General features: G+C 43.8%; 1 protein-coding gene across 2 annotated transcripts; it reads right to left on the reverse strand.

The window, feature by feature from the left end:
* LOC110537965 (vesicle-fusing ATPase) lies at window positions 1-27354 on the reverse strand. 2 transcript variants are annotated; one of them, XM_021624453.3, is made up of 22 exons: window positions 26975-27324; window positions 14902-14987; window positions 9274-9373; window positions 9026-9065; window positions 8624-8790; window positions 8280-8387; window positions 7890-7965; window positions 7045-7200; window positions 6595-6794; window positions 5761-5926; window positions 5508-5582; window positions 5185-5372; window positions 4899-4994; window positions 4590-4746; window positions 4272-4405; window positions 3810-3876; window positions 3476-3555; window positions 3159-3293; window positions 2915-3028; window positions 2639-2694; window positions 2150-2193; window positions 1-1126 (listed from the first exon to the last, which is right to left on the reverse strand). In XM_021624453.3, exons 1-21 carry the CDS (start codon window positions 26984-26986, stop codon window positions 2163-2165), a joined length of 2244 nt encoding a protein of 747 aa, XP_021480128.1. In that variant the 5' UTR covers window positions 26987-27324; the 3' UTR covers window positions 1-1126; window positions 2150-2162. The 2 variants fall into 2 exon arrangements, with proteins under 2 accessions (XP_021480128.1, XP_021480127.1); XM_021624452.3 differs by lacking the exon at window positions 2150-2193 and having other exon boundaries at window positions 26975-27354.
* Window positions 27355-27624: the final 270 nt, after the last annotated feature.

The following is a 27624-nucleotide window of genomic DNA, read 5'->3' on the forward strand; positions in this document are numbered from 1 at the left end:
TGTTGTTCTAACCTTGTGTATCTGTGCTTTTATTGCAATAACACATCGGCATGTTGACACACACGGTCAATTCACAGAACATAAAAATAGCTTTTGACAACAAGCACTGTTCACATAAAGCAATAAATGAACAAACACATCACAACAACAGACTGGTAAAATTTGGATGAAATTACACACATACTGTACTTGCGCACAGACACAAACACGCTCACTCTTACAGGCATACACAGAAGCAATGCGTGTTCATACACACACACACATGCACACACAAAATATTGAAATCACAGTCACACATAGAGCTGATTTGATAAGTAATAAACGTTTCTTTGTAACATATACCATTTCCAAAAGTGTTGAATTGTTTAACACTGGTCTCGAACACACCCACGGTCTCTATATTAGACAGACTACAACCAAGCTATAATCCAACACCACAATCTTCAAGTTTGGAGTGAGATCAACAACAATACTGATATATTACTCAATAATAGTCAATAGAATGATTTGAAATCAGTCATGATATACTGTATCTTATATATACTATGTACAGAAAATAAATAACATAGGGGTGGGATACATTTACACCCGAAACGACACATCTCACTTCCACCACACTGTCTATGTTATCATCGGAATATTCAAATCGTTGCGATGACTTGCGCTTCATATGAATCTATGTATATATAGAATACAGATATCATGTTTTCAAGACTGATATATCTTACTGGTCTGCATAAATATAGATAGCAAGACAGATACGCAGCACTGTAAATACAGGAAGCTAAAACATACGTGGCTAAATATACGCACAATGCACAAGACAGCACTTTTGCAATCCATATTGCATTTCATACGGATAACATATTGGAACAGTACGATTTTCAATAGGTTTCTGTGAGGTGATATGTCGATAAGTGTCGGGCGGATGGATGATGACGCCAGTTGCCTCTGAAACATGCGTGGGTGAGAGGGGGCGGGGCGACTTCTTCTCCCGCTCGGATTGGTTGGATGAGAATGGATGGAAAACAGAGGGTGTCCTCCTCTCCTCCTCTTGTCTCTTGGTCAGACGCTCCTTCAGCTCTAGTCGAACTTGTAGCTGCGGTCATTGCGGTCAGTGCGTTCACTGGAGAGACAGACGTGTAGAGAGATGACGATAAAACGGATTCAGGTGACAATGATTTACCAGTGTCCCCCCCAACTTAAACGCATGACACATCGTAAAACCACATTCGACTGTACTACAGCATGTACTCACACAACAACAACAAAATGTCAGAAACAAATGTTGAACAGGACTTAATAATAATAATAATATGCTATAAAACAAGAAGAAAAAATATATGGTTAACAGTAATTTTAGCACTTAGAATGTCTATTCAAAATGAAAGCAAAGACTTCTTCCTCTTGTCGGCTAGCTTGAAGCAAAAATGCTTCAGAACTATTCGTAAAGAGAAACTTCCCGAACCCCCCCCCCCCCCCCCCCCCCAAAAAAAATAACAGCAATCTAAGACAAGGGTGCACAACTGTGGAAGAACTAAGGTTCTTCCACAGTCTTGCTGCTTTTGTTTCTCCCTGGTACTCGATGGAGTCAGTCTGTAGTTCAAAGGGCTTGAGGACTGAGGCTATGCACCCCTAATGTGGAATAAGTGGTGTCCCATTGTCAGAGACTATCACAGTAGGGTCAAAGCAGCCTCTGAATGACAATCTGGACAAAACGTCATGGTAGGTCATGACATAGGGAGGGAATGATGATAAGGTTGTCGTATGTAATGTTTCTATTGCATAGACATGATTGAGGCACAGGAGTGGCAGGTACGTCATGCATAAAATGTCTGGACAGCTGATGTCAGTTTACCTAAACAATAGTTGTGTCATTGGGTGATAATGTGATCATTGTAATGTATAATTTGGTCGCTCAGAGCACAAGCTGGCCAGAGGGTATTTCCTGTAAAGGTAAATAAGACATAGGAACGATCTCAGAAGTGATAGCAGGGGCTTCTAGAGCTCTAAAACATTGGCATCATTGTAATGAAGCTGAATGAGGGAAGCTATTCCCTAAAGCTAGAGGAGGTAGCTAGGGAAGCTAGTTAAATGTCTGGGTAGCTAGCCTCGTAGCTAGCCCCGTAGCTTCTACTGGTGCCCTTACCCTCGGCGACAGCTTAAATTCGGATGTGGTTGGCGTCATCCAACCTGGTGATGACAAGATGAGATCACACCGGTCAACGACTGATACTCTGACTGCATTGGCAGCCAGCGGGCAGGTAAAGTGAGTGTGACAACTTTATTCATACCCCTCTTCAAGAACATAAACAAGCGTGTCACAGGGTTTCATGTTCATAGGATCCCATGTGTGTCGGTGTGTCAGTTAAGTAACACTGATATACTAGTATTACTACTATACTAGTTATACTACTAGTAAATCATGTTCTTTTTAAACTTTAGCCTGGTGCCTGTTGTGTATCATTGTCGTAATATTCACAGAGATAGAAATGGAATAAAGGATATGCAGGAGAGGAAGGCAGGGTTTTAAAGTCAAAGAAAGGAAGCGGTTGGGAGGCCGTGATTGAGTCGCATGCAGGCAGGGTGAGGGTGATTGTGTGGGCGGGAAAGGGGGGAGGGGCCGGGGAGTACTCACGCCCCCTCATCTCTAAGAAGCTGCAGGAACTTAGTGACTCTGTACTCCACATCCATCTGGAGGAAGGAAGCAGGAAACCAAAGATTAACAATACAGAAGAAGAAGACACACACTTTGACAGTGCATATGTGGCATTATGCAGGCTCTACCATAGAAAGCCATTTGCCACTTGAGGCATGAAACCTTTCTAGCGAAGATAGCTACTAGACGACGATTGTGGTCGACTGTTCTGCAGCTGAACGATGAGGAGGAGGATGAGCACTGACTGCCACTGACCTGCAGGGACATTTCGATGAGCATCAGGAGCTTCTTGATGCCAATCCAGACCCTCTTTCCCTTGACGTGCTGGCCGATGGTCACACGCTCTGCGTCCGTGAAGCTTCCCAGTAGCTGCAGTGGATACCACGTCAATGAGTAAACACATGGCACACGAGACAGGACAGCAGCATTAACTACTGAAACTCTTCGTCAATATGTATATCGTGTGTGTTCACTTGTTTGTTTGCGGGAGTGTGCTTACCTCTAGGGCTTCCACCAGGTGTTCTCCAGTAGAGATGTTGGGGACGTGGATGGTGGTACTGAAGGCGTCCAGCATCTCCATCTCCCGCAGCACCTCCTTACGGCTGGTGGTTCCGATGATCAACAGCTTACGGCCCTGTAGGCAGAGTAAAGGACAGACAGAGTTACACACACGTTACATGCACATGCACACGCACACACTTATACGCACACGCACACACACACACAGGCCGGTGTAACTAAACACATTAGCATAACGCAACACCTACATTCAGTAATGCAGCCATGCCCGTGTTGTACTGAACAGTGAACACTCACTTTCGGAGGAGTCTTCTTCAGCAGCACCAGCAGGGCCTGGAGAACCATGTTGGAGAAGCGAGGTCCAATGGGGACGTAGTCTAAAAGGAGCGGAGCACAAAGTAATCAGAACGGTACTTCGGACCGGAATCACTAGTGTTGCCGCGGACTCCCTTAGCGTGGAAGAAACGGGCCTTGGCTTTTAGACACAGCTCTTTGCTAGGCTGCGGCGCCACTGGAAAGTTTAAAAAAAGAGAGAGATACCAGTTTGTTGCCCCACTAGAGACGGATCGGGGAGGCCCACTCGACTAGAAGGAGAAGGAGGTTTCAGAGGAACGAGGAGGTAGACAATCACCTAGGAGACGCTCAATGTCGTCCACCACCACACAGCTCAGCTGAGACTTGTAGGCGTCCTCAAAGATCTGAGGGAAGGAAGGCAGGGGATACGGAGTTAAATGACACAACAGGACTGCATAATAATGCCATACAGGAAGTACTGGTAATAATCTCTTTCTTCTGCTCTCAGTTATTATTGTTACGTCAGATAGGAAAAGGGAAGGAGAAGTCGCTAGTAAAGAGAGCGGTGGACCCAGGGATCGCACCCCTAACTCTGTGGGGAAATGCGTGGTCCAGAGTCAGCAGTGCCACATCTAGTCTACCATTCGACCAGATTCTGGCACAGTGGCCATCTCTTTCTATGGGCATGGTGCCAGCTTTACAAAGACATCGGGGTCAAAACACTTAATAAAACTGCAGGAGAAATTCAACAGTGTGCAGGTATCCATCTTTCTGTCATGGTGCCAGGCTTCACACCCACCTTCTTGATAGCCAGGCACTTGGAGTTTTCGGAGAAACCGATCATCTTGTCCGGGGAACAGATCTTGATGAAGGGGAACTCTGAGCTCTCCGAGATTTGGGCAGCCAGGGCCGTCTTTCCACTGTGAGGGGGTCCTAAGAGGACAGATGGACAAATAAAGACTGTTAGAGAGAGAGTGTGTGTGTGGGGGGGGGCTGTTATTCAACTGTGTGTGTGCGCTTAAGTGTGTGACCTCCACCTGCATGTGCCTACGCTCACTTGCGTGTGTGTGTACGTGTGTTCTCTCACACGCGTGTGTGTGTGTGTGGTCAGGCCTACCCTCCAGTAGCACGGCCACCAGTGGTGTGCGGTCGCTGTTCTTGGTCTGCTGCACCAGCAGCTCCCCGTCATCCAGCACACAGGTCACCGGGTCGCCCCACTTGATGATGCCGTTCATGATGTAGCTGGCGTAGTCCTCCTGGTTGGAACCAAATGCCTGGGGGAGGAAGAGAGAGAGGAGGATAAAGAGGAAGGGGAGTGGGCAGAACTTTTCAGGATTGGAATGACAGTCTTAAGGGTCCATCTCAAATGACACCCTGTTCACTTTGCCGCCTGTCCTTCGTAAAATACACATATAGAGATGCCTACTGGTTTAATGTCGTTGTTCAGGGAGCCCATGAAGTCGCTTCTGGTGACCTGCAGCTTCTCGGCTCTCTCTGTGTCCACCTCCACTGTGGCTGTGGCCTGGACACACAGAAAGAATTAGCAGTCTGATCTGACTGTGGTATACAGTAGACCTAAAGGACAGCATTAGCCCCTCAAAGCACCTTGCTAAGGGGTGGGGTCTAACCATGTCATGGGTGTTCAAAGGTGCCAATTGGATAGTCTAACCGTATCAGGGATGTTCATGTTTGTTGATTGGCTGGACTCTAACCTTAATGTGGCGGTTCATGGCTGTTGATTGGGCAGCTCTGACCAGCCCCTCCAGTTCAGCACCACTGTAGTTCTTGGTTCCGGCAGCCAGCTCCTTCACGTCCACATCAGGAGCCAGCAGGCCGAAGTCACGCATCTTATTAGTGTGAATGTTGAGAATCTGAACACGCCCCTTCTCATCCGGAAGACCTGAGAGGGAGGGAGGGAAGAAAGGTACAAATGCATTCAGTGAGGGAGAGAGGTCACTACAATAACACAATAAAGGGTGGCGGAACACATGAAAAGGAACAGGCCAGGAGATAAGAGAACATGTGGGATTCTTACCGATCTCCATCTTGACCTCAAACCTGCCAGGCCTCATCAGGGCATCATCTATCAGGTCAGGCCTGTTGGTCATCCCTGTGGGGAAGAGAACGAGAGAAAGGGGGATGCAAAGTTAAAGATGGAGTTACTAGTTAAACCAGAGTCTTGCATTCATCTCTAGTGCTATGTGAGGCTTAGGGTAAGATTGGTATCTATACCTCAAATCTAACCATCTATGACCAGTATGTTAAGGAAGAGTGTACCTACTACCTACCTATGACCAAGATGTTGTTGAGCTGCTCTACTCCGTCTATCTTGGACAGCAGCTGGTTGACCACCGTGTCGTGGACTCCTGTACTGCCCTGGCCAGTACCTCTCTGCTTACAGATGGCATCCAGCTCATCAAAGATGATTATGTGCAGACCACTGTTAGCACCCAGCTAGGACGAGAGGAGAGAGGGGTGAGTAGGAAGAGTGGATGAAGAGAAAGAGAGGGAGACAGTCAGTCATGCATGTACGTATAACATTTGTTTGTGATCTTATCCCCTTGGATGGATTTTTTTTTAAAAACACATTTTTTTACCCCTTTTTCTCCTCAATTTTGTGATATTCAATTTGGTAGTTACAATCTTGTCCCATCGCTGCAACTTCCGTAAGGACTCGGGAGAGACGAAGGTCGAGAGCCATGCATCCTCCGAAACACGACCCCGCCAAGCAGCACTGCTTCTTGACACACGGCTCGCTTAACCAGTAAGCCCGCCGCACCAATGCATCAGAGGAAACACTGTACAACTGGTGACCGGGTCAGCTTGCAGGCGCCCTGCCTGCCACAAGGAGTCGCTAGAGCACGATGGGACAAGGACATTCCGGCCAGCCAAACCCTCCCCTAACCCGGACGGCGCTGGGCCAACTGTGCGCCGCCTCATCGGTCTGCCAGTCACGGCCAGCTGAGACACAGCCTGGGATCAAACCCGGGTCTGTAGTGACGCCTCGAGCACTGCGATGCAGTGCCTTAGACGGCTGCGCCACTCAGGAGGCCGTGGATGGATTTTTTTAGTTCGATTAATTACTTCTGGTCATCAAAAAAAGATGGTGGTTGGCCACTCACCCTCTTCTGCTCCTCTTCTGCATCTGCGAATAGCTTGCGGATGTTGGCCTCAGACTCTCCAACAAACTTGTTGAGGATCTCAGGGCCGTTGACGATCTTGGGCTCGCGGGAGTTGAGCATCTTGCCAATCTGCCTGGCCATCAGAGTCTTTCCACAACCAGGAGGCCCGAAGAGAAGAATTCCCTTCACGTGCTTACAACCTGGGGGGCAATGGAACAACAACTGTCTATAGACCTCTGAATATTTGAAATCACAGCATGCTTCAGTTGTGTACACAGACAATTTAGTTTGTGACAAATTATCACTAGGAGGCACCGAGAGGCGCAATGTTGCACATGCAATGCGGCAATTTTTCTGCCAATACCGCGGCTCGACCTTACTTTTTTTGTGCCCGCCACTGTAGGTAGTACCCGCACGATCTAACTAAGACCAAGGAGTAGGGAGCCTTACCCATCTGTTCCACGATGTCAGGAGGGAAGACACGAGAGGCGAAGGCTCGGCGGAAGATGTCGGAGAACTCCTTGTCCAGACCACCAATGCCCATGCGCTCAAAGTTCCAGTCCGGGTTGATGATGGACTGACGCTGCTCTTTGGTCTTGGCCTTGCCTGGTGGGCAGAGAGGAATCAAACAAAACTTTATTTAAAATGCATTAAAAACATACTCAATTAGACTTTACAATGAAAAATGTGTAACAATGGATAAAGACGGGTTCATTTTCCCATGGTTGAAGGATTCGATCAATCTTGGTCGACTTCGTCTAAATCAAATCAAAAAATCGAAATCACAGTTTATTAATTGCGTAGACAAATTTGTAGATGTTATAGCAGGTGCAGGTAAATGCCCGGGTTACTAGCTCCAACAGTGCAGTAGTACCTAGCAATGACAAAGAAAAAAAGGAACAACACACATAATCCAAATAAAATTTGATTTGATTTGAAATAAAGAAATATCGGAAAGAGCAAAGTCAGAGACCGGAATATATATGAATGGAAATAGTGTGTACAGCAGTAGTTATATAGAATGAGACATGACTACAATACAGTATATAGATATAAAGTGGGTAAAACAGTATGTAAACATTATTAAAGGGATCAGTGTCCAATGACTATCTACTGTATGTATATAGGGCGGCAGCCTCTAAGGTGCAGAGTAGGGTACCGGGTGGTAGTTGGCTAGAACAGTGACTAAGGCTAGTGGTGACTGATAAACAGGCTGATGGCGTTCAAGAGGGCCGAATACTTTCGCAAGGCACTGTAATCTACCTGTATTCTGTATGTACTACTCTGTAACTTACCAACTAACGTGAGGGAGGAGCTCTCTGCTTTCTCGAAAACCACCTGGCTGTTCCCCACCAGCAGCCCAATGTCAATCTAAGGGAAACATGAATTGTTGGAATTATTACCAACTACTGGTTATTACAAATACCTGTTCCAAATAAACTCGTACAATTCTGCAGAGTTCCTTTTGGACTTCGACCAGCTCCCTAGCAGTACGTTCCCTCGTCAAATAGAGACCCCGTTCGAAATGAAGTGGCAGGTAAAGCAAGGGCTCCACCCCTTGGCATTCACCTGTCCAGTCATTTCTAATCATGGATTACTTCAAGGAAGGGGGGTAATTCCGACGGGGGCCCATATCATGAAGGGTTGAGTTGTTACAGCAGTAGGTCAATGGTAACTCTGGGTACCTTCTGCTTCTTGCCTGATGCTGGCTCTCCCTTGAGGATGCTGGCGTCCATGGCTTCAATGTCTTTGATCACCAGCCCAAAGAGCTTGTCGCAGAAACTAAACACCATCTGTGGGGGGGATGGGGACAGGAAGAATAATAGATGAAAGGAAGAGAGAGGATGAAAGGAGAGAGGAAGGCTGTGTGAGGTTGCATCCCAATTCTCCCAAGTTTGCACTCCTACCCACATCTAAAATCAATTTGATTGATGTAAGCCACCAGTCTTTTTCCTTGTAGCTCCAGGGAAGTGTGCAGGAAAATTGTGTAGAGTTGTGACCGGCTGTAGTGTTTGTTGTTCTGACTGACCTGCTGGGTGACAGAGAAGCCCTGGTTGTTGAACTGCTGAATGAACTCGCTGGCCATCTTGTCTGAGTCGTAGGGGCTGGTGTCCGTGCTCTTCTTCTGGAGGAAGTCAATCTCTATAGTCATGGCACCGATGCACTGCTGGGACTTGTCAAAGTTGTAGTTGGCCACTATGAGGGGAGAGGACTCGTGTCAGATATGTTTCTAGTACCGTATAAGTTGTACTCGCAGAAACACTGTACCGTCAAATGATATAGGTACTGTATGTTAAGGTGAGCTATGGGCTGTGGTCAAGGTGTGAAGGTACAGTATATTAGGGACTGTGCAGGGTGCAGTGTCAATGAGGCAGTGCTGTGGTCATAGCTTTCTTTTCCTCAGACTCATTCATGAAAGGGAGTGAATTACCTTCCACCTCCTGTCCAATGGACAGACCGGCCCATTTCCTCTGAGAGCGAGAGAGAGAGAGAGAGCGATAAGTCAGCCAAGAATTGCAGGGAAGCAGAGAGAAGAGGGACCTGTATGCTATCAAATATTAGAATTGTAGTTTTGCAGAAAATGTGTTAAGAGTATAAATAGATCTATGGGTATACTGTACAATAGATTGAACATTCAGTATAATATACAGATCTGGAGTATGTGTGTGTTTTTTTTACCTGTGGCAGACTGAAAGCGATAGTGCCAGGGACTATGGCGTGGTGGGTTTTTGTGGTGAACACAAACTTGTGAGTTGGCGTAGTCTTCACAGTCACATGTCTGTAGAGAGAGGGTTAGAGAGACTCGTGGATGTCTGTTCCATATATGCAGGCAACGGCATGACCTCAATAGAATATCATATTTAGAACTACTCCCCCCCCCCCCCCCCTAACAGCTATTCTGCTAACGATTTTTTAGAATGATGATTATAGAGTATAGTTTGTAGTATGAAATCAGAAAAAGACAGTACCTTCACAGCAAAAACGGTGCACTAATTATATGACAATAGAAAAATGAATACACATATTTAGACCGCTGTGCACTAGTTCTGCAGAGAGGAAACAGAGGAGATGCCAATCTCAGTAAAAACCCCCCTGTAATGGAGTGACTATAGTGTTCAAAACAACATATTTATATTTGAAAATATAATTTCATTGTGGGTAGAACAGCCATGTAGGAAAAAAAACGAATCCAACATTTCCCAGGAATAGAGGAGAGGGTAGGTGTCAGGGCTATATGTCCAAATCAACAACATGATCCTAAATAACACTCCCTCCCTTCCCCCTTTGAAAACCAAGAGGATTCCATGGCTGGAGGACTAATCTCAAATTAGCAAGAGATTATACTCTGTGTGGTCCCTACCAATGAGCAGAAAAGAGAAAGAGAAATCAGGTGGGAAAAGCTGCTATTGAATTCAACTATTTATCGATTCCTATTTATTATTTAACAACTAGTTATAATATGGAGTACCACAAGGTTCAATGCTAGGACTGTTCAGTTGTATACTTTCAACTCGTGCTAAATTAAGATATTCTACTGAATTAAATCAACCAGACTCCGAGGGAAACTTCAACATGTCTTTGTTCCATCACTGTCCGTGTAATCCCTCACATTCCTTCACTGACGTGGTGACGTCCTATACACAACATCCCCCCCTTTACTTGGATATGAACTTCAATGTCAACCTGACCTACCCAACAGCACATATTCTTTATCTGTTCAGCAACCTTTATGTTATTAATAAACAACTGACATCTGTTCAATGTCTTATTATTTCTGTTCTCCTGATGGACTTTTCTTTATTTTCGTTCGTAACAAAACATTCTGCACTTTTTTTCCTTCACAACGTAACTCAAAACATTCAGAGTCTTCGCATTAGTCCTTTTATATTGGTCATTTTTCAGTTTATACTGGTTCTCTTTACCCCTTTCAGTACAGGATCATCATTTAATTAATTTGTCTGTGAGGCCTGACTTGCTCAGGTGTCTGTGATCTTTGTGGTGATCCCTCACAGGTGGTCTCTGGTTTGGATTCAGTCTCTTTCAGTTGTGTGTGGTCCTTTGATTGTGGATCCGGCTCCTCAAATATATGAATATATACCTCTTCAGCGAATGTTTTATTCTTTGAATACCTGGCTCCAGTTGGAGATTGAACAACCACATTGTTTTCCTCTTTATTGACCACAGTGTGTGGTCTTGTTGAAAGTTGTTGTGAACTGTTTTCTGTTTTCTCCTGTTTTAGGAGAACCTGATCTCCGACGTCCACGTCGGAGGGTTTGGCTCTGCGACGGCTGTCGGCATAGATCTTGGATTTCCCTTTCTGCTCGACATTATTGTCCCGTGCCTCCAGGTCACTCTGCTATATCTGGAAGCTTTCCCTGTCACACCCTGACCATGTTTTGCTTTGTATGTTTCTATGTTATGGTTGGTCAGGGTGTGAGCTGAGTGGGCATTCTATGTTTGGCCTGATATGGTTCTCAATCAGAGGCAGGTGTTCGTCATTGTCTCTGATTGGGAAACATATTTAGGTAGCCTGTTTGGTGTTGGGTTTTGTGGGTGATTGTCCTTGTTCCCATCTCTGTGTTACTTTGCACCAGTATTAGGCTGCTTCGGTTTTCGTGTTACGTTTATTGTTTTTGTATTTGATTCGTGTTTACCCTGTTTTATTAAACATGGATCGCAATAGCCACGCCGCATTTTGGTCTGACTCTCACATACAGAAAAGCGTGACATTCCCCTTGGGACTAATTGTCCGATTACACACAGTTCATTTGCTATGGGTGCAAATGCCTGGCGTGTCTCATAACACCCATTCTGAATAGCATTTCTCACCTCCCTTAGCTCTTCATCTGCAGCTGACTTCCCTTGTGGTCACTGCATTTGGAGTCGCGTTCACAGCCGCAAATCTTACATAGTCCTCTGTTCTATGTGTGTGTGAGTCTTTCACTGCACTCTTCCCAATTAGACGAGACAGAGGGTCAGCGGTGTTGTTTTTCCCCGGCATGTCATAGGGTCGGAGTCTCAGCACCCACCGTTCGATGCGAGCGCATGGCTTTGAGCGAGGACTGTAAATAGCCTCTAAAGCCTCGTGGTCAGTCACTAGATCAAATTCCCTGCCGTGTACACACCGGTGAAGCCTTTCACAAGCCCAAACCAATGCAAGGGCCTCGCGTTCAGTGTGTGAATATCTACGTTCACACTCTGACAGACACTTGCTCACATAACAGACTGGAACAATGTATCCTTGTTGTTCTTGCACACGAACAGCTCCTAGGCCCACTGGTCCTGCATCTGCTATTACTTTCGTGGGCGCGTCTTTGTCAAAGTATGCGAGTGTCACGGCTTCAGCCAGTTACTCTTTTAAATGTCCGAAATGCCTTCTCCTGTTTCCGGTCCGAAGTGGAATGTTGTTTCCTTCTTGGTCGACTTCCGCAGAGGCTCTGAGAGTGTAGAGAACTGGGCAATAAACCTACTGCTGCAGCCCACTGAACCTAGAAAGCAAGGAACCTCTGATGCCGTCTCAGGCTCCCTGGCCTCGACCACTGCTCTCACTCGTTCAGCTCTGGGCCTTACGCCTTTCTATGAGTGCAACATGGAACATAAACAACCAATTTGTCCATGTTGACCTGACATTTCTCTGAGTTGAGAGTCAGCCCACAGTTCCCCAGCCTGTTGAGGACAGCTGGTCATGGGTCTCCTTGTCTGGGGCCTGGATGATGATATCCTTGTCTGGGGCCTGGACGATGATATCATCCGATACGCCCTCCCCCCCATTTGATCAACATGTAGGTTGATCTGCTTTGTGTTTAGCTTACCCACCCCGTCAAACAACCTGGGGTATTGCTGTTATATCGGAGTTCATACATCTGTCACTGCTGCTATGTCAACACCCACTTCTAGCGCACCCAATTGAATGGCAGTCTCTTTACATAGCAACGGTACTCCCGCGTCCACATATTACAATGAACTCAGGCTGTGTGCTGCGCTTTCCTGTCTTTGTTTGGCACGTGAAAACCCCGTTTACTGATAATGGCACGGCCTGATGAGTATGCATATAGCTGTTTATCAGTCCGTGATGAACGGCGCCTTATTTTCGATATTTCCCCATGTGCTCGCCTCTACTATATCACTCGTGGGCCCCAGAGTCAATTAGCATGAGTAAACTGTTCCCTCCCACTGAGAATGGGGTCAGTTACAGAGTTACAGTTCTCATTTTACTGGTCTTTACCTTTTTCATCCTGTCTCAGCCGTTTTTTCTCTCCTTTTTGAAAACATGATGCACGGTCTCATTATCTTTAGCATCTGTACTCGCATGCATGGCGTCCATTTGCACTTGAATTCTTTCACATTGTGCTAATGTTAGCCCAGGGCCCTCCTCCAATAGTTTTCCTCGCACATATTCAGTATTACACTTGCTAAGTATGGCATCTCTAATCTGATTGTCCTTATCTCCAGCAAAGTCTTTAGCTGATTGTCTAAGACGAGAAACACATTGCTGAACTGTCTCACCAGTGTTCTGTGTCAGTTGATAAAATGTCTGTCTCTCGCGTACGCTGTGTTCACCTGTGGCACGAAGTATGCGTTTAACACAACCACAGCCCTGACGCTTAGAACACACCGACAGTGTTTTTTGCATTTTGGTACGCCAGAATTACATTCATGTCCAATGAAACTCTGCGTTCGCCTTGCAGCATTGCGTTGCAGAGGCTGTTGCAGTAACGTATGATTCAAACTAAGCGTGGACGGCTTGACAAAAATGGTAGCAGCTGATGAATGTGGAACTTTTGTTGCATACATATCTAGATGATGCTGCGTCCTATTTTTCGCAACTCACTGTCGGTGTGTTTGAGGCATGACGTTGTCCGTTGGTTCTCCGGTGTCTGCGAGTGTGAAGAAAATGTCCTGCACATCTGTCCCAGCATGACGTAGAAGCAAAGCTCTCCTCCGTTGTTTTGTAACCGGATCAACGTCACAGGACAGTATTAATCCTTTACCATCCGCCATCAACCACCTGGTCCAGCGTGGACCTAGCGTAACAGGCTCACTGTAGCTGTCAAAACTTTGGCACAGTGTTTTCCATCTCCACATCTCCATCTCCATCTCAACTCTAACTCACTTTTCAGATTTAACTATCGTTTTCAAACGTTATCCTTGTCGCAACTGTTCAATTGTATACTTACAACTCGTGCTAAATTAAGACATTATACTGAATTACATCAACCAGACTCATGTCTTTGCTCCATCACTGTCCGGGGCGGCAGGGTAGCCTAGTGGTTAGAGTAACCGGAAGGTTGCAAGTTCAAATCCCCAAGCTGACAAGGTACAAATCTGTCGTTCTGCCCTGAACAGGCAGTTAACGCACTGTTCCTAGGCCGTCATTGAAAATAAGAATTTGTTCTTAACTGACTTGCCTTGTAAAATACATTTAAAAGATCCCTCACATTCCTTTACTGACGTCCTATCTCAGTACGTCACACCAATACACCGCAAGGACCTGTGCTCTTTTTTTCAATGGCTTATTTTGTAAATGCCCTTACAGAGTCGATGTGAACAGCATTTCTCCTGTTGTTACTTAGGCAACATTAGCCACACCTATCTGCTCCCTGGACTCCACCTAAAGTAAGAATAAATCTAGGGAGAACACTGAAATAAATGCTAAGGCACAATCTTCAACATTTTGAAACACCTGATCTCCTTTGATATATATATATATATATATATATATATATTGACGGTACATTGGGAAGATAGTGTGACAGTGCAGAGAAGCAAAGGCAGAGTGGCCAAAACTGTGCTCAAACAGGGCTCGTACATACATTATTGTAAGGCATGTGAGGTCCCAAGTGGTAAACGCTACACCAGACTATAGCATGTCGACCAGGGATCATCACCTAGATTCAGCCAGGGGGCGATTTTATCTTGAGCGGATCATTTGGGGGCCCGGAACATTACAATTTGTAGACTGCAAATTGACCGCAAGAAGCCCAAAAATATATCATATTTGACAAAAATATAATCATTTTAAACCTTGCTTACGTTTGAATCCATTCACGTGTCTCTCTATTATGCGTAGCAATACTTGGGAACAGATTTCCAAATTGAAAATCACTTGGAGCTGGTTGTCTGGTGTTTTTACAGTCTTTTTATGTCCAACAATGAAAAAAACAATCTTTAAAAAAGCTCAGAAAACTGCCAGTTGGGGAACCCTGATGTAGTGTGATTTTCCAGACTACAGAGGGCTACACTGTATAGTGTGATTACTCACTGTCCAGACTGCAGAGGGCTACACTGTATAGTGTGATTACTCACTGTCCAGACTGCAGATCCTTCTCGCTCACCACAGCACAGTTTGTCAACGACAGGTCATCTGTCGGGCATCGTGCCGCTTGCATCGTCTGCAGTGGAGAACAGAAAGAAAGAAGAGAGAGAGAGAGAGAGAGAGAGAGAGAGAGAGGAAAAGGTAGATAAACAGAGAGAAGAGAAGAAGGACGTGGGATAAGTTGAAGGGGAGATATTACTCCAGTAGTTGAGTGGTGACGCAGCATTTCCTTTCCATTTCCCAAAGGAAAACTCATTTGACATTTAGTAGCATCATCAAGCAACTTGGGTTTCCTTGTTGAGACTGAGGCTAAGAAACAACCAGGAGACACTTTGACTTTCATCAAAAATCATGAAGAAACATCCAGTTCAATTCTGGTAGTTCACACTATGGTGTTTGGGTATATAATGAACCACTCAACTTTGTTGCAATGCAACAGTATCCTGTAGATATGTCACAGAATGTCTTTGGGTGGAACATTGATCATGTTTAGTTTCTCTCCATATTCAACATATCTCAACTCATTAGGCAACAGCAATGTTTGTCCAACATCACAAGACAGTCAAATGCATATATAAAACCAGCCTTGAAACAGACAACGCCAGAGAGCAGCAACAAGCAGCCGATAGATACAGTTAGCTAGTTAGTTCATTTGTTAGGATCTGTTACAGTCGTTACAAGACTGTGAATGAACGAATGGACAGATGACAACCAAAATACAATGGAACCAAAGGCAAATTCAAAAGGCAAGACAAAACAAACGAACACTTCTTTCTTGGTCGCGGCAACTTATCGAAACACAATTCTTGTTGGCGAGTTTCTACACTCTTATGTCAGACTATTGCACGGATCTACGGCATTGACATTCTCTTCCGTAGCTCTGTTCGCACAATTCACGGAGCGAAAAGGTTACAGAGTGAAAATTAATCTCGCCGATCTTTGTTTGCTGCTAAGAGCACAGCTTCCAGACCGCCTGAGAACTGTCACAACATACCAAGGACACTATGCAGTACAGAGCCTTCCCTTTGGTACACAAGACAAACCTCTGAACACTTTCAGTTAAAAGAGAAAAGATGAGAAAAAGAAAGAACATATTGTTCCAATTAAAAATCCCAGAGAAGGCCATGTTACAAAAAGGTTGTTGTGACGACAAAATATACTTTTCAGGGCGGCGGGGTAGCCTAGTGGTTAGAGCGTTGGATTAGTAACCGGAAGGTTGCAAGTTCAAATCCCCGGGCTGACAAGGTACAAATCTGTTGTTCTGCCCCTGGACAGGCTGTTGTTGAAAATAATAATTTGTTCTTAACTGACTAGCCTAGTTAAATAAGAAGACAGAATGTGATCTGGATAATGATGCAATACTTACTCCAGCTTTTAAGACAAATCAGGGGAGATTTAGACTAGTCTAGACCATTTAAAAACAATCTTGGTCTGGGCTGATGGCCTATGATGAGACGGCAGTCTTTGTTTATTTTCAACGCATCTTTGAATACCATCTTGTCAGTTACATGTGGCCATGTATGGTAAAAAGGGTATAACTTGTATGGTATAACTTGTCAGAGCCAAGTTGTCAGAGCCAAGTTGGACTAAAATAACAACTGGTTTGGTCTGGGTCTAAATAGGTTGCATCTTCGTCTGGGTGTCTGGGTGACCTTCAGTTCGATTTTATACAATCCTATACATTGGTTGTGAACATACCCTGTGAAGATATGCTTGCCATAGCCATCTCTGATTTAGCTTATTCATAGTTAGACACAGGCCTGCCATGTACGCTTGCTTGTCTGACATTTGAGCGCTGGCGGCTGGGGAGCGGAGAGCGAGGAGAAAGGGCAGAGGGTGTCGGGAGTCGCAATGTTTGGGAGCAAAGGGAATGCTTGGGTTGTGGCAAGTTATAGAGAGGTGCGTATTGCACTGCAGTGCTGGCACACTGCCCTGCCCCATTTCTAAAATCACCACATGCAGTCTAGCCTACCCCTTCATCTACCATACCGCCAGCGCTCGCTCAGCCAGAAGACAAATAAATAAGCTTTAAGCTTTTCCGCTTGACCCCGGGCTCAAGCGTAGGTCTGAACACTCTTAGTGAAACTGCAGTGGAGGAGTAATGGATGATAATGAATTGCTTGTGCACTCAATCAAATATCTTCCCTCTCTGCATTTGCAACTCTGTCAATGGATCTGCAATGGCAGATGATATGTACCATATCGATATAGTTTCTCCTGAGACAGTCACTACCAGGGGTGAGAGCAGCGGCAGTGGCGGGGGGGGGGGGGGGGGGGGGGGGCTTTCGATAGACCCTGGGAGTTGACGAGGCGGATAAAGCTACTTTCAGTAAAGCCGACTGACTGTCCAATTAAGCTGTTAGACGTATAGCGGGTGGCGTGGGAGTTCATACATGAGGAAATGACTTACATACATACCTTGAAAAATATTACGACCTGGGGGCCAACGTACGCAAGCAAAGAGGGAGGGGAAGAGGAGGACATGAGACAGAGAATTGAGACAGCCAGGACCACTGTCTGTCAAAGAGCTGAAGCAGCATCGAGTGCATTGGTTCACAATCGAAGGAATGCCACTTTGACAGTGGCAAGTGGCAAGCGCATGCAGAGCGGGGCAGAGTTGTTATTCTTATCATTTATTTCACTCACTTTAGTTTTGTTCCCATCCTGAACTGCACCAAAGCATGTGGACATTTTGACGTCAGGGAATTTACACTGCCCAAATAAATTGGTCTGTGGCTAGAGTCTTGTTTATGAAATGTGAGTTTTTAGCAAGCTAAGCATCTACTATAAACTATACCCAAAAATCTGGTAGCATTGTCATTTGTCGGTCATACATGCTTAACTTTCTTATGTAGATCTTACATAAGGAAGAGATTCATTCTTCACATTGTAAACAAATATTGTCTTAATGTGAGAACTAATATGAATTTCCATGAGAGCAGAAATCTTTCGTATTCTTGGTGAGTTTATGTGATGAATGGATGGAACCCCAGGGTTACTGTCATGTATGGCTAATTAAAATGGTAATGGGAGCTGTATTATGCACAAACAAGCAAGACATGACATGGTTTTGAAAATGTAGTAAGAATAAAACCCTTAACATAAATACCTTCATTCATAACAGAATTCAATGCATTTCATGAGACACCATTTGGATTCAAAGTTGTCACGCCCCACAAACCCCGAAGACTGTATTCAAAACATATATCAGAAATGGCTCATTGGTGGTGGTACGCTGCAGTCAGGACTAAGAATAGAGGGTGTTCACTGATCCGTCTTATGATTGCGGTATAAACACACACACACACACAATCCTAAATCTTGATGCCCCGCTCAGCCCTGCAGTCTTGTAGGACAGAACACTCCGGGCTTTTTCTCCTGCCTTATTTCAGGAATCCCTTGTCAATATTCCATCAGCTGGAGTCCTGGGGGAGGTATCCATTCAGATGTCTGTGCTGGAGATCGATATGCATGGATGCAACCAGTAGGAGGAGCCATTCACCTATGCCTCTAGCCAGCTAGTGCATCAGCTTCACCCAATGATGTATTCAGTAGAAACAGAATTAAACTGAGTATAGAACACATTAAGGAAACCTGCTCTTTCCATGACATAGACTGACCAGGTGAATCCAGTATTAAAGCTAAGATCCCTTACTGATGTCACTTGTCAAACCCACTACAATCAGTGTCGACGAAGGGGAGGAGAAAGGTTAAAGAATGATTTTTAAGCCGTGAGACAATTGAGACATGGATAGTGTATGCGTGCCATTCATAGGTTGAATGAGCCAGACGAAAGATGTAAGTGCCTTTGAACGGGGTATGGTAGTAGATGCCAGGCGCACCGGTTTATGTCAAGAACTGTGAAGTTGCTGGGTTTGTCACGCTCAACAGTTTTCCATTTGTATCAAGAATGGTCTACCACCCAAAGGGCATCAAGACAACTTGACACAAATGTGGGAAGCATTGGAGTCAACGTGGGCCAGCATCCCTGTGGAACACTTTCAACACCTTGTAGAGTCCATGCCCTGACGAATTGAGGCTGTTCTGAGAACAAATGGAGGGTGCAACTCAATATTAGGAATGTGTTCCTAATGTTTGTTATTCTCAGTGTATATGAATATACTATATATGCCTACGGACCAATATTTTATGTTTACAAAACCACAATATTTATGCAATAATTTCAAATGAGGCGTTACTTTTTCTATGGTAGTTTGGCAATCTTACCAGTATATTATGTCTACAAATCAGTTATTCTCATAATGGCACCAGAAAAAGTGCATACACAATCTATTTCACAAACTGATTTGGGATCAGTTCTCCCTACACCAATCTTTACTTGAAACTATTGTAAGCGAGTCAACAGGTCAGATTTTGAAGGGCATTTAGAGTCAGCACAGGGATACAGTTTACATACACCTTAGCCAAATACATTTAAACTTTAAATTCCCTGTCTTAGGTCAGTTAGGATCACCACTTGATTTTAAGAATGTGAAATGTAAGAATAATAGTTGAGAGAATGATTTATTTCAGCTTTTATTTCTTTCATCACATTCCCAGTGGGTCAGAAGTTAACATACAATCAATTAGTATTTGGTAGCATTGCCTTTAAAGTGTTTAACTTGGGTCAAACGTTTCGGGCAGCCTTCCACAAGCTTCCCACAATAAGTTGGATTAATTGTGGCCCATTCCTCCTGACAGAGCTGGTGTAACTGAGTCAGATTTGTAGGCCTCCTTGCTCGCACATGCTTTTTCAGTTCTGCCCAGGAACTTTCTATAGGATTGAGGTCAAGGCTTTGTGATTACCACTCCAATAGCTTGACTTTGTTGTCATTTTGCCACAACTTTGGAAGTATGCTTGGGGTCATTGTCCATTTGGAAGACCCATTTGCGACTAAGCTTTAACTTCCTGACTGATGTCTTGAGATGTTGCTTCAATATTTCCACATCATTTTCCTGCCTCATGATGCCACCTATTCCGTGAAGTGCACCAGTCCCTCCTGCAGCAAAGCACCCCCACAACATGATGCTGCCACCTCCGTGCTTCATGGTTGGGATGATGTTCTTCAGCTTGCAAGCCTCCACCTTTTTCCTCCAAACGTAACGATGGTCATTATGGCCAAACAGTTCTATTTTTGTTTCATCAGACCAGAGGACATTTCTCCAAAAAGTACGATCTTTGTCCCCATGTGCAGTTGCAAATCGTAGTCTGGCTTTTATATGGAGGTTCCTTGCGGAGCGGCCTTTCAGGTTATGTCGATATAGGACTCATTTTACTGTGGATATAGATACCCGTTTACTCCAGCCTCTTCACAAGGTCTTCTGCTTTGCAAGCCTCCTCTTTTTTCTCCAAACGATGGACATTATGGCCAAACAGTTCTATTGTTGTTTCATCCGACCAGAGGACATTTTGCCAAAAAGTACGATCATTGTCCCCATGTGCAGTTGCAAACCGTAGTCTGGCTTTTTTATGGTGGTTTTGGAACAGTAGCTTCTTCCTTGCTGAGAGGCCTTTCAGGTTATGTCGATGTAGGACTCGTTTTACTGTGGATATACTTTTGTACACGTTTCCTCCAGCATATTCACAAGGTCCTTTGGTGTTGTTCTGGGATTGATTTGCACTTTTCGCACCAAAGTACGTTCATCTCTCCTTCCTGAGAGGTATGATGGCTTTGTGGTCCCATGGTGTTTATATTTGCATACTATTGTTTGTACAGATGAACGTGGTACCTTCAGGCGTTTGGAAATTGCTCCCAATGATGAACCAGACATGTGGAAGTCTACAATTTTGTTTCTGAGGTCTTGGCTGATTTCTTTTGATTTTCCCATGATGTAAAGCAAAGAGGCACTGAGTTTGAAGGTAAGCCTTGAAATACATCCACAGGTACACTTCCAATTGACTCAAATGATGTCAATTAGCCTATCAGAAGCTTCTAAAGCAATGACATCATTTACTGGAATTTTCCACGCTGTTTAAACGCACAGTCAACATAGTGTATGTAAACTTCTGACCCATTGGAATTGTGATACAGTGAATAATAAGTGAAATATTCTGTCTGTAAACAATTGCTGGGAAAATGACTTGTGTCATGCACAAAGCAGATGTCCTAACCGACTTGCCAAAACTATAGTTTGTTAACAAGACATTTGTGGAGTGGTTGAAAAACGAGTTTTAATGACTCCAACCTGGAGTATGTCAACTTCCGACTTCAACTGTATGTGTTATGAATTCAGAAGCAGCTAAAGACATTGAGCTAATACGGTAGGTTTGAAAGCCAATTCCTTTTTCAATTTCAGATAAATCACTTTAAGTTAGTTCTTGGCTGTCTTCCCCTACTGGAAAGTAATTCCATTGAAGTTGGAGAGATTTAATGGCAGGGAGAGACGTTGCAGACACATCAAACCTGCAGGGTATGTCATGTTTTGTAGAGGAAGATTCAAAAATGTAATGTGCTTTTATTTGTTCTGTGCAATTTGGCTACGTTTGTGCAGTAGGGAATTTCCCATCCTATATTTGAGTGACAATTTAGCTGACAAATGTGAAAGATGAGAGATAACTGCAACATGATTATTATACTTTTTAATATATTTTTTTGCATATGTCCAGCCGGGCAATGAAGCTTCAAGCTTTTCTAAATATATCAGGCAGATTTGGCTACCAAGGATGTCTATGCCTCCTGGTTCCATTCCAATACAATTAAACTCACATGAGTTCTTTTTTTGCTTTGTCCTCATTAGCTGACTCTGCTGCAAGCTCTTTGTTTGACGCCTCCGGGAGAGATAGAGGAACGCACCACTGCTTAGCGAGTGAACCAATCACAGCAGGGCAAGAGGACACATCTGAAGGTTGCTCTTGTCCTAGACAAAACCCCCTGCTCATCACCCTGCTCAGAATCCGAGAGAATACCTCAACTCAACTACGAGGTCTTCTTGTTTTGTACAGTCTAAGCATAATCACATCACAACTGTCAGATGAATTGTGTGTCTGATGAAAAGAGTGTTTGAACTGTTCAAGCCTGGTCCACTGCAATGACCCCACGGCACATAGTGGCACTCTCTCTAAATATAGCTGCAGCTCAACACTCACACAGATGAAGGCCCTACACCAACACGGGGATTACATATTACACAGACACCCAATGTACACTCATACACATGTATATGTGCATATAGGCAAATAACATATACATATGAGAGATGTGCCCATAGAGATGTGGCTATAATTCAGCAATAAGGCATGTGGGGGGGGGGGGTGTATGGCCAATATACCACGGCTAAGGGCTGTTCTTAGGCACGATGCATGGCAGAGATATGGCCATAAAGACACACAACCCATGTTGTTATAACATTTTCAATATATGCAGAGAGATATTTGGTGCATAAGATCATAAAAATATAGGCCTATTGAAATATTAGTGAGGCTAGTGTTTTTGTCGTGTGACATATCTGAGGTTTAAAAAACATGGCTGCAGACTGAATAATTAAATGAGACCAATTTTATATGTCAGATACAACAGTGCTGTGTATTACTGAACACGTGACTAACAGCGAGGGAGATGTTTGACACTATGCTGTTCTGAGATAATTAGTTTACCAGAAGCCTAGCTAAATTGATTGTGAAGGGCTAAAATGCTCTCATCAATAAACCCTCCTCTGGTTCATGTTCTTGTTATGTTTAAACTGGTCTTGGTCTCATCATGTTAGTGCTGAGCGATTAGTGATTTTCGATTTCGGTTTGGTTTCGGTTCGATTATGAAAAACATTATCCCGGTTTTATGATTTCCGTTTTCTTTTTTCACATTAAATGCACAAAAAATTATGACATTAAAATAATTTGAGATTTTTTTATGGGGATTGCCAAAATATTTTAAATATCCCATTGTCTCCGTCAGGTCCACATTGGGTAGACAAAATAGGAATTTACTATGAAATAATAAAATATTTCAATTGTGTATATTACTTAGCTTTTATTTGATGACTTTATTATTTGTATTCCTTAAAGTCATCATCTCATCTCTGCTCAGGCAGTAGCAGCCAGCCAACATTATCTCTGTTCTCTCCATACTGTACTGTCCTTAGTCATCCTATTTAGCTAAGCTAAGCTAGCCTGCCTAAGTATGCTGCAAAGTTATTTAACTAATTCTTCAAAGTAGATTAGGCATACTTCCCCAAACAGTCTCTATCCCTCACTCTTGTCGTTGTGCTGTGCACATTCCTCAATGTGGTCTATGCGGTCTGTGTGCATCGAACCCGTGGTTAGAGCTACTTTCCAAAAATGAAACATGTCCTGAGCTACTTATTTTGTTATAACTTTCAAATAGGCACATTCTTCTCCTCTGCCCTGCAACTCTTTGGTGTACAAGATATGTGTTTTCTGTCATTATACCTGGTGAAATAATGGTTAACAAACAGAACCAAAAATCTCACATTTGGACAATCTCAGATCAAAGGACATATTTATACTGGTCTAATATCCATTGCTCCTGTTTCTTGGCCCAGGCAAGTCTCTTCTTTTTATTAGTGTCCATTAGTAGTAGTTTCTTTGCAGCAATTTGACCATGAAGGCCTGAGTCACACAGTCTCCTCTGAACAGTTGATGTTGAGATGTGTCTGTTACTTGAACTCTGAAGCATTTATTTGGGCTGCAATTTCTGAGGCTGGTAACTCTATTGAACTTATCCTCTGCAGCAGAGGTAACTCTGGGTCTTTGCTTATTTTAGCTGTTTTTGCCATAATATGGACTTGGTATTTTACCATATATGGCTATCTTTTGTATACTTTGTCACAAAACAACTGATTGGCTCAAACGCAGTAAGGAAGGAAAGAAATTCCACAAATTAACTTTTAACAAGGCACACATGCATTACAGCTGTGTCACGTTCGTCGCATGGAGGAGACCAAAACGCAGCGTGATTAGAATACATTATACTTTTAATAAAGATAGACACTTAAACTATACAAAACAAACCGACCGTGACGCTATAATAATACTAGTGCAGACACAAGCAACTAGACAGACAATAACCCACGAAATACCCAAAGAAGATGGCTGCCTAAATATGGTTCCCAATTAGAGACAACGATGAACAGCTGCCTCTAATTGATAACCAATCTAGGCAACCACAGACATACATAATCACCTAGATGGTAAACAACCCCATAAACCTACAAAAAAAACCTAGACAGTACAAAAACACATACATCACCCATGTCACACCCTGACCTAACCAAAATATATAAAGAAAACAAAGAATACTCAGGTCAGGGCGTGACAAGCTGACTACCTTATGAAGCTGGTTGAGAGAATCCCAAGAGTGTTCAAAGCTGTCATTAAGGCAAAGGGTGGCTACTTTGAAGAATCTCAAATATAAAAATGTATTTTGATTTGTTTAACACTTTTCTGTTTACTACATGATTCCATATGTGTTATTTCATAGTTTTGATGTCTTCACTATTTATCTAAAATGTAGAAAACAGTAAAAATAAAGAAAAACCCTTGAAGTAGTGTGTCCAAACTTCTGACTGGTTCTGTACACAAACTAAGGTTATTCTCTGACAGCCATCTACGGTATACATTCCCTAGGTCTACTCTTCATAGTGACTGCGTCCTTTCTTATGTTTCACTCTTAGTAAGAACATTTTGTAAGGGGTATTCATGTAGGCTATTTCCCTCTGTTGTAAAATGTCCGCTGTGTGCTGTCAGTCTGTGATACCATCTATGTCCCTCTCAGCAGCTCTGACACTCTAGCCCCTGCAACAATGTGCAGTGCACTCTGCAAGGGCGAGGGAAGGAGGGAGACCAATGCCAGTGGACACAGTTGACTCATGCCTTGCGACTGACTAAAAATGTATCATCAGCTGCCTTAAACAAGTCTGTCGACTGAAACGAACTGCCGAGTCCAGTAAACTAATGTACAACAGCTAATCATTGCCTTGACACTTAACGGCAAGAAGGAGTACAATACTATCTTCAAGAATGTAATTTCTGTTATTTTCATAGTGTAAAGATTGCATGTTCAATACTGCCTTGTAATTTCATTCGGGCCATTACACTAGAGCACTGGAGGGGGAAATGTTTGGTTCACCCAAAAAATGCCTTGTCATGTAACTCAGCAGTGCATAGGGCCCTGGAATTTGTGACAGACACCTCTGGCGGATGTGTTTAAAAAGAACACAACAGCGCTAGTCAGACTTTGACAAATTGCACCTCTGGTCTTGTCTGTGTGCCCACGGTGCCCTGGCTGGATGCAAACCCTGCTGACAAAGCAAAGCTGTCTTGTTGTAGACAGGCCTATATTTCAACAGAGAATCCACTGAGAATGGAAAGGTGATCCTCGTGGTTTTCAGTCCTTATTCTCAAACCACAGAGGGGTATTGCCAATGATGTCTTCTGGATACAAGTTTGGATAATGCAGGCGGGCAACAACATCAACCAATGGAATAGGCCTTGATTTGAAAACCTCATGCTATTATGCCACGCCTATATTACAATTTTGCCTTGAGCTATGTAAATTCAATGGGCAAGCTTAGATCTCCACGACATGTAATGGTTTTAAACTGGGAGAGACAGGAGAAGAGCTTCAATCAGCAATAGTGATGGGCCTACATACATACAAGGTGCGGTGCATAAATTGACAGTCGACCAGCTCTAAACTGTGCTCCATCCTGTGATTAAAATCCAGTGATATAAGATATTTCCAATAGGAATTTGGCAGCACACTGGCATCACTCCATATCAGCAGGGCAGGCAGGGCAAAGCTGACCTAAGAAATGCATCAGCCAGGTGCTGTCTGTTCAAGTTGAGCATAGCATATATACCTGCGGCACTCCAGGAACAGGGTTGTTTACCCCTGTTATAGGTTGTGGCTGCCTGGCTGGAATGCATCTCTATCGGCAACAGGTTGTTGCTTGTCATGCACTGCTTCGTCTTAATTAGGGACAGGCAACATTGATGTGGGTGGAGGCCTCGAAGAAATTTGGTGGCCATAGGTTATTTTTGTGGGGGCCTTTTTTGTTTTAGAGTTAATTTCGTGCAATTCTACACATTTTGCCATAGAGTGGAGAGAAATGTTTGCAGTTTTTAATATGATATCTGAGTGAGAGTGACTAACAAAATCAATGGGGAGACCAGGTCGGTAATTCGACCATGATTACTACACGTTTAGATAGCTGGCAAGACTAATTTACCAAACAAATGCAAGCTGACACAGGCTAATGAAGTGACTGTCAGTGACTGACATAGGCCTAACAAGGGAACAACTGATGATCCCCAACCACGTGTTGAAATTACACCTTGTTTCTTCTACCATTCTAACTCTCAACAGTAAGTTGACCCTGACTGAGTCCCCCCCCCCCCCCAACATTTTTTAAATTGTTTTTGGAAATTGATCCGTGGGCATACAAAAGGGGGTTTGCCCAACCATGATCTAGATAGCACAAAAATAGCTTTCCAATGCAAGAAAGCATAGATTATACTACGGACTCACAAAACTGCCATAGGCTACTGTATATAGGTCGTGCTATGGACAAGGAGGTCGTTCTATGGACAAGGACGCATGCGTGCGCTGCTGTGATATGCTTTCCACAAAATTATTACAAGCACTTTTTGCACAGATATCCTATAAAATGTTTTAATTGCCCATTTAAGCATTCTGTCGGCTAAAGGACATGTCAAATCCAGGATTATAGCTTCAACCGATTCACTCAGCTAATGCAGTGGCTAGCTGTAGAGGCCCATAGCTTCCTAGCGCTGACTGTAGGATGATTCTACAAGACAGATTAATTATTTCTGCGACCCGTCAAAACCAGATTGTGCGGGTGCCTATCAAGCTGAATGTCAGGGCGTAAAAAAAACATTCTGCATTGAAATAGCAGAGCGGACGTCGAATTTGACATTCAGGCGCGACGTTGCTGCAGCTAAATTCTTGCCATTTGAAAGCTGGCGACCTCCTTCCTTCGCGTATCTGGAAGCCATACATCACACTCTGAATTGTATTCTATTTACAACGAAAGAAAATGTTTATTTCGACAAAGAGATATTGAACAACCGAGAAAATATCTTACCCGGGCCGCCATCTTCGAGTTTGGTGATGTTCAGAGGTGCAGCTCTGAATGGTAATTAATATGGCAGTCGGCAGCACTGAATGCGGACGGCAGAGGCAGATGGACTGTATCCTACCTATCTAGCTGCGCAGGAGGAACCAACGCTTCACGCACTGCATACTACACAGACGAGAACAACGCATTCGATTTTGATTGGCCGAATTCAGAGGAAGCCCTAGATTAACGTTCTTCTTCCTCGTCAATGATCTCGTTGCATTGAACGTCCCTCACGTTGCACGATTGATGGATAGGGAATCTTAGGGAATGGCTTCCTCCTGATCCCATGTGTGTGTCCCCTCCCACTCTCACACACTATTATCCATGTAGCCTATTCTCTGTTTAATATTGAGAATTCTCAATAAAATTATTTTGTTAAACCAAACTATGGCCTTAACGTGACATTGTGTGTAGCCTAGTTTACCAGTAAATAATATGTGCTAACGAATTACGCACACAATGTAGCTATTGGAGTTTATATATGTAGTTTATAGATTGACACAATGTAGTTTATAGATTGATATTATGATCTGCAATTGTGAATAAGCAGCTAGAATCCTGATTCTAAACTGTGCTGGGTGGGTGGTATCTTGCGAAGGCGGTAATTTCAGCTC

The sequence above is a fragment of the Oncorhynchus mykiss genome, chromosome 12, assembly GCF_057628025.1.
Source record: "Oncorhynchus mykiss isolate SJ-2025 chromosome 12, ASM5762802v1, whole genome shotgun sequence".
NCBI lineage: Eukaryota > Metazoa > Chordata > Actinopteri > Salmoniformes > Salmonidae > Oncorhynchus > Oncorhynchus mykiss.